Below are 8,494 nucleotides of genomic sequence, written 5' to 3' on the forward strand. Positions count from 1 at the left end.
AAAAGGTTTTTACAGTAAAATCCCACAGAGTTCTGTGCTAGGATTTGTGCTGTTGAGCATGCTCATTTTAGTTTTTTAATATTTTCCCTCCTTTATGATTTCTACTAGCTTTTGTTAATTTTTCTTTTACTCCATTTGCTTACTGTTTCTCCTTTTTATAATTTTATGTCCTTTCACTTCTCAGGAAGTATCACATCCTAGCATCTACCACTTCCTACCAACCTTTACCCAGTTTCCTCCAACTCCTTTCACAGAAATACGTAATTCTGCATTTCAAGTCCTCGATTTCACATGCACTTTCTCTGCAGATTCAACCTCTCACACACTTGCTTTCTTTATACAGTTTTTACAGGCAACACCTCTTTCCTGGGTTTCTGCGACATAAGCCAGGGAGCAGCAAAAGCCAGCTGCTTTCCAGAGAACGTAGAGCCAAGAGTGAGAATGCAGCCAGGAGGACAGGAGCTTCACCAGCCAGGGCCCCATCCCACAGTACCCGAGCAAGGAGAGCAGGGGAGGTCCAGGGACGTTCAACCGTGAGTTCAGATGGTCAGGCAAGTTCATGGTGATGAGGCAAGTGCCAGGTGAAGCCCGGAAGGCAACCTTCCAGTCAGGGTCAAGGCCAGCAAGGGTCACCAGAGTCAGGCATAGTCCCATGGTCACCAGGCAGGTACAGAGTGACAAGGCAGTTTTGTGGTCAAGCTGGGAGTTCTTTTCACAGGTCACGGTCCAGATCATTGGAGTCCATAGCCAGGCATAGGCATGGCTGTGACTCAGCTGAAGGTCTAGGGCTGAATTTAAATAGAGTGGCCCATGAGCAGTGGGTGTGGATGGAGGCACCAAGCGCAGCCATTAAGGTTCATTAGTGCACTCAGGGCCCTGACAAGATCCTCTGTTTCAGTGGGGTCATCTTCCATACATGCAGAAGCTACTGCAGAGAACAGTTTTTCACTAAAGGACCAAAGTGCAGATAGGAGGGAACGGTGGAGTGTAATCATATCCAGACAAGGTCTAATACCCCTGTTTCAGGGCTGCTCCTCATTCAAAAGGATCCAGAAATCATTATTCATAAGGGATGGCTATGCTGGCGATATGGCTTGGCTGAGATCTGTGGGAGAGGCACTCATCTGAAATAACAGGCAAACTGTACAGGTTTGGTAATCTGGGATTATGTCAGAAGAGATTGGCTCACCCAAGCACTCCTGGCTGTTCCATCTACGTCAGACGGCTGACTCCGAATGACTGAGTGCTCACCCAGATAAATCAGTGTTAGCATACAGCAAGGATCTTTCTAAGAAACGTTACACTTACGGCATACCAAATTCTACAGAGAACTATAATACAAATATTATGTGGAAATCTGCGCAGCTATTTTACATCTTTCCAACTGCAGTTACACAGGGGCACATCAGGAACGCCACAGCACTGGCAAGCTGTGCCCAGAGTTCAGCTGGGGGGCAGAAGAAGTCTTTACAAAGGGAAGCTATATAAGTTATACAAAGTAAGGTAGTTTGCTTTTATTTTTTATTTTTTAAGCCTGGTTGGAAATTTCTTCATGAGCTACGACTGAGATGAATGTCTGTCAGCAAATTCTGGTTTTGTGCCGATCAAAGATTATGACCTATATTAACGTGCTAGAAACGGGGAAGACTAGCTTGGCACCTCATGCCAGGACTGCGGTTCAATCTCCTGATGTCTAATGTCCGCTGTTACTACATTTTAAAGTCAGGTTGAATTACTTCTCACAATAGGAACTTATTTAAAATGTGTTTACTCTTTTTGATAGTGCATCCTTTGCCTTCTTTGACAAAGCATCTGACAATCTTTCAGTAAGGATTGTCTGCCTTTCTTAACAAAAAAGAAGAATGGCATTTGCTACAATAATTTAAATTGCTAGGCTTAAAAATAAAATCCGGTTCCTAAGGTTTTTTTGTTTTCAGTGGGACTTACATTACTGTATCCAGTAATACAACCAATATTTAGTTCAGACATTACTTAGTGGCTTGCTCAAGAAAGCAGCATATCCAGACACTTGAGTTTTCCTGTACCTTGTGTGGCAGATATGCCTGTCTCTTGTAGTTTAAAAATGTTCTTGTTGGAAAATCCTCGTTTACAGGACTACATCTAAAAGGGATTTTCTAAGCACTTGGGAACAAAGATGTCAGAATGTAAAAATACCAAACAGTGACACTTGGTGGTTAGTAATGTAACTTGCACATTTCTTGCCATTAGAATACATGAGATGAAAAATGATCCTCAGCTTTTCAGTCATATTTAGTAGCTTGATTGCTACGGTTTATGGAAGTTTGTACTTCCTGAGCATCTTTCAAAAGCTTTATAAGCCTCAGATAAGACCCATGGTGTTCTGTGGCGCTGAGGCATATTTGAATTTTTCAGATGCAGAAACTAGAAACTAACCGATTGCCAAAATGTATGCAGTTAATTATTACACAATGCAAACTGATTTGATACCTGCTCTACTCCCTGGGCCACACGTCCCTTTACGTCATGTCATAATTTCTTACATCTTCCTGGCATATACACTCCCACTGCCTTTTGAAGCAAGCTCTATGTGTATTGGAAGTTATTAGATTTTCATGAAAAAGGTGTTGGCTATCTGTTTATTCTCCAAATATGGCCAACTTAGAAGTTATTCTAATCAAATAAAGATTATTCAGCATAACTGAATGCCTAAAAATCACAAAATATGAAGAAAAAAAACAGTAATGTGACCTCGCATTATTTGACTGGCTGAACGTTAGCAGTATCTAGCTGGTCTCATGCAGGTTTGTGTTTCCCAATTGCACAAGAGACACACCAGGCTTCCAAAACCTGCAGGTCACTGGCAGTCAGCACTGTCTTGTGATCACTGCTCTACCCCAGGGCCTGATGGCCCCGTAGAAACTTACCCGAGACCTGCGTCAGCTGTAAGAAAGAGCCACACCAATCCCTATCTTACTCCTTTCGGGTGTAAAAACAGGGAGGAACGGCTTATTTTACTATTGCTTTCCAATCTCGCCATGAGTTGCATTTTACGAGAGTAGTAACGCCCAGAGCGGGGAGTGGTTGAGGTACAGAGAAAACCTTATGATCTGAAAAGGAGCTGTTTGGGCACATGATACTTAACCTTCTTGTTTCTATCTGAGAAAAACGGCTCAAGGAGGTGGAAAGAAAGGATAAAACCAGAAACAGTAAAAAGAGACAGTCCTGATGGCTGAAATACTAGCTGACCGTTTCACAGTGTTTTTGGTCTATACTCTTGAATGATTTTTGGTGAGGGCAGGAGGTGCTGTTATTGATGCTTTCAGCAAGAGGGGAGTAGGAAGATACAGGGTATATAGGGATGTCTATATTGCACTGTTAGCCAGGAAGACTGCTGTGCTGTGATGTGTTTGAAGGAGATTCCATTGCTTTTTCTCTGATGATGCTCTACCGTACTTTCCCGGTCAATTATGCCCTGAGGGAAATGGGACCAATGTCATGATGATGAATGTAAAATTCTTCACACTGTAACTGAAGTATCTGTTTTGTAAAATACTCTGAAATATTTTGTCTGGCTGTTATAGGAGATGAAAGTCACTATAATCTATGAATTATCAAAAGAGTAGGAATTCTGGATCTTTTGTATATTAACTCTGAAAATTAATACCTTGTACGAGAGTATAGTCATCAAAAGAGTCTTGTATTCAGGCTTTTCTGAAAGGTGGAAATATTTTCACATGGAATAAGCATCTTTCAAGTATTTTCACATTAGATGGAAATACTTTCATCACTTGAGGCCCTTCTTGGAAGTCATTCAACTATGAGAACACTTGCTTTTATTAAAAGACTGTTTAAGCCAGTGGGATTCCTGGAATGCCTGAGCCATTTATGCTCCTCTATAGACTTTTCTTAGTGCATCTTAACTCAAAGAACATTTTCTTTGATCCTCACAGACTTAATGGTGGTAAGAAATAGTCATCTCATTAAAACCGTGAAGGCTTAGACTGGCATTTCTAGTCTGTCTTACAAGGAATTTTGTTTTGACTGGAGTAATTCTGGCATCCTTGGTTACAGAATTTCAGGTATAGTTATCTTAGCCCATGTGATACGGTGCATGTGTATATAGTGTACAAATGCATCTACACCCATTACACAAAATAATAACACAATTATTGTGTTATTATTTTAGTCTATTTAGTTTATTATAGTAGTTTCAGAAAAAATAGCAAGTACTTATTAAAATATTAAGGTTTACCATATGTCAGTGAAGTAAGCATTGATAAACTGAAACAGATGTTACTTTAAAAGTATTGCTAACATGAGCTATGCCGATCACATTTTAATACAGAGAATATTAAATTGCAAAATAGGAATCTATTGTTAATCTTATGCATGAGACAAATTAACAAAACCTGGCAGGGTCCTCCTAGATTTTTTTTTATCTTTTATTGGAGGAAGAAGAGAAGGGGAAAGGAGCTGGGTGAACAGAGAGGTTGCTTGGACTTGATTTGAAGCAATTGTTAAGTTACTTGCCTTAGTACTCTTCAGAGCCACAGGCTCTGCAGAGAAGTGGCTTCTTTTTAAACTATATATGCAAGTGTCTCTGGCCAGTCCTCTGTCTCTAAAGTCTCGTGGAGAAAGGAAATTCACCTGCAAGGTCAAAAAGGAAAAGACAAGATGGACTATATGAGGACTACCTTAGCTGGTCACTCCTTGAGGAAGTAGAAAAGATGAATGCAGAGAATGATGGATTATTTCTGCTTTAAGTATAATGTAATTCCTGGGGGGTGAGGGGGAAAGGGGGTAGGTGAAAGATGGAAATAATGCCACAGAGGCAAAAGTCGTGCTATCTCATTAAATTCCATAAAAAGCTATACTGGAAACAAAGCAGGTCAGAAGTGGAAAACCACCTACCTACATTTATAAAAAAGATTACATCTTTGTAATTGTACCTTTTGACTTCGTACAGCAGGAGAATAAATGGTTAACATCTTTAAGGAATGATCTACCTCGATTATCTCAGGGAAACATCTCAGAATAGGGAAGTTTTATGAACAGTGACTTGAGGATAAAATATTTAGACCTCTATGACATCATTTCTCCTCAACGAGACCTCATTTTGTCCCTGTAACCTTCCCTCCTAGCACGTTCCCTTGCTGACTTGGTTGTTTCTCCAAAATTTGTCAGTCTCATATCTATGCTTTTCTATTTCTGGCTTTTTGTTTACTTTCTCACAGATATCTGTACTTCTATTTCAGTACTCTTATCTTCTTTTCAGTGAACAAGGTCACAAGTGAAAGTGGGCTTTGGCAATTCCAGTATTAGCCAACTGACATTAATTGACATCATGGAACTGTTTGCACTGTCATGGTAGCAGCTCCTGGCTTTAAAAGTTCACATGTATTAAATTTCCCAGATACAATTTCAGTTGCTGCCAGTATCAAAAAATTCAGTACTGGGATATGAGTTATGACAGAGCTGTATTTGTCACAAACAAATCCACATTCACGCTTTCAAATCCTGTTTCCATAGGTGCATTGCAAAGGCAGTGCAATATTGTGGCTTCATTTGACTAAGGCACCAGTTTGGCAGGTGGTTTTGTGTCCCAACAAGACCATTTGGTTTATAGCTTCTGATCCTGAGAATAACCTTGCACTTATTTACTACTATGCACCAAATACCTCCAGTTTTCACCACAGTCTGGGATTACTCCATGAGTAAGCCCATGAGCATGTTTTTTTCAGGATCAGGGAAATCACACACTTAATTTCCAAAAAGAAGTAATCCCTTTAGATTGATTCTGTGACAGGGTACTGGTATGTAGTCTTGCACAGCGAAACTAATTATTGTAATATCTCCAATCTTTCTAAACACAAAATAATTTTCAAAACTCTATGTTCCATTGTACCTATTGTATACCATTACCTTATTATTGAGAAACATTATCATCAGTATTCAAGCGTCACTGATTAAAATGTTAATAACTTGTTTATTTCCACTATTTTTAAGTTGAAAATTAACAGCTAAGGTATTAAAGAGTATTCCTTTCTCAGCAGCTATAAACTGACGTGAAACATTACTAAAAGACATGTTTTTAAATGGAGTATTTAAATAGTATTCTGTAGTTGAAAAAGTCTGTGTTCAAAAGTAGAAGGACAAGGTGAAAATGTCATAGCTATCACTTGCTATTAAGTAACACGGAAATGTCTAAAACCCAACCATAGCTAAACAGAGCAGGATAGCTATAGGTATGGAAAGCATAAGATTAATTGTTTTGATGCTCACTGCAACTTTTCTATATCGAATAAGCAAGTTAGCATGCACGTGTCAAAACTGAATTCAGACTTCCCGTCATTTTTATATCAGTGTCATTTTTCTTTTTTTCTTTGAAAATAAGCTTTGATTTGCCTAAAAATTTTGAACACATTTTCTTTCATATTTTAAGATTCTTTTGATATAGCATATTCCAAAGAGTGAAAGGCAACTCCTACAGCAGAGAGGGTCTCTTTTTAGCAGATTGCTTGCTCTAAGCAGTCCCAGGGAGGTTACAATTCTTTTCATTGGCATTTCTAACATAATTACATTTTGCACTCAGATCTTTTTTTTAAGATAGAAGTTACGATTGTCTGATTTTACTAGCTGTTCACTTACATTTCCATTTAAAGAGTTTTCTCTCTTGCTTTCCTGATGCTCTTCACAGACAGATGGTCTGACATGTTTTGCTCTTGCGTAGGAACCGGGTTCACAGCGGTTCCAGTGGCTCAGCTCCTCACTTCAGCAGAACACTGTAAAGCCTGCCTACGTAGCCAGCAGCCAGCAGCCACCGCTCTTACATCCCAGGATGGAATTAGGTCACAGCTGGGACACACTGAGAGTTCACAGTGCAAAACTCCATCTCAGCCGAAAGCCCCCTGGTTTGTGTCAAATGCCATTACACCGGCCCTGCTCCAAAACACTGCCAGGAAGAGTTATTTTACATCTTTGTACTTCTCAGTCCCATCTTTGTATTTCTGAGCCCCAATTTTTGGTTAGGTAGGCTTTTGTGGAGTAGAATAAGAAACTTTATTTGTAAAATTGGGAAATAATAATGCAGTAATATGAATGGTTGGCATGAACAGACAGGTTGGTTTTGATGGCACTATTCAACTATGGAAGATAACTCAGGCATGTAAGCGTTTGCCAGCTCAAACTCCAAAGCCAAAATGACAAGCACTCTAGTTGTGCTTTAAGGCCTCAAAGATCAAGCACCAAAAAAGCACAACTACAGTTACACAAAATGGATCCAGGATTGCAACTTTCAGGCATGTCCTGGGACCAGAAAAGTTAGCAAGGCAATAGGAATGGCTGGCCTCGGGCAATCATGTTTTTTACTGATTTAACGTATAGCTTCATAGAAGTTTAGGAGATTTTCTCCTGTCTGTTATTTTTCTCAAAATATTCTGGAGTTATGTGAAGGAAACCTTGCTATTATTTAATGGTCTTTCTCTTGCAAACAGGTATGGTCAAATTTGATGAGTTAAGCCTAATAAAATCTGTTTCCCTGTTAAAGACTGTGTGCTGATGAAAGTGCGAGAAGACTGCAGATTTCCTGCTGTCCTGCATCCAGCTGTGCCTGCGGGCCGGGGAAGTGCTTTGAACTGTAATGGTAACTAAGCAGTAACGCGTTTAGAGTGACATAAAAAATGGAACCAGAGTCCTGCTTACTGAAACAACGCAGAATTTAGCAACCAGTTCCCAAGACTAGCGTGTCTGTTTGTTAGGTAAGGGCATTAGTGACTGCAAAAGAGCCACAGCACTATGCATACAGCCCCTGGCAAGTAAAAGGAAATCTGGGCTCATTTCACCTTTACAAAACATCTATAATCTTTTTGCTATTATTTAGTTAGAGAGAGTTTCACCTCTGTATTAAAACCATCCAAATCCTTTTTTGAGTTAGCAGTAATCAAATGCTTGAGTGGCCTAGCTAAAATGGACTTAATGTGTTCAAACCAATTTTCCAGTGTATAAACATTCCTGTCTAAAAATCACAGGAGTAACTGACATCTTTGTCAGCAGCCTTTATGAATTTAACATGTTGAGCAGAGTAGCTGGGAAAAGGTTGGAGAGAAAGAGCTATGCTTAGGTATTTGAGGAGTCCATGGGGGAGAAGCATTTTACTAGAACATGGAGAGGATGCTACTGCTGACACTGTGCCGGTTCTCTGGATAAAGAAACATCTCCAGCTTCTGAATCTGTCAGTCTGGCACCTTTAATAAGTAATTAAATCACACTGTAGATTTGTGTACATACTTGGATAAATAATAAATGACAGCTATCACACTGGCATGCGAGCACGCATGCATACCCCAGGCAGGAAATCACATACAGTATTTCATTTGTTGCCAATTTATCTGTAACAAAGTGAGGAAGATGCCCCGGGGACTGGTGACTAACAAGGAACATTGTTTATGCTACAAATCCCATCCGGTTATTAGTCTTTGAAAAGTGCTTTGTTTAGCTTATCAGTGCTTCAGCA

General features: G+C 39.7%; 1 protein-coding gene across 1 annotated transcript in view; it reads left to right on the forward strand.

Annotated features, from left to right (window-relative positions):
• Positions 1-652: 652 nt before the first annotated feature.
• The window catches only part of LOC104625469 (E3 ubiquitin-protein ligase RNF170-like), a gene marked incomplete at its 3' end in the record, with an annotated part of 21,461 nt that continues 13,619 nt past the window's right edge, over positions 653-8,494 (forward strand). Inside the window, exon 1 of the mRNA XM_010293104.1 lies at positions 653-667. Coding sequence (XP_010291406.1) covers positions 653-667 — 15 coding nt within the window. The remainder of the gene's footprint in view (positions 668-8,494) is intronic.

This window comes from Phaethon lepturus, unplaced genomic scaffold (genome assembly GCF_000687285.1).
Source record: "Phaethon lepturus isolate BGI_N335 unplaced genomic scaffold, ASM68728v1 scaffold28610, whole genome shotgun sequence".
In the NCBI taxonomy this organism is placed as follows: domain Eukaryota; kingdom Metazoa; phylum Chordata; class Aves; order Phaethontiformes; family Phaethontidae; genus Phaethon; species Phaethon lepturus.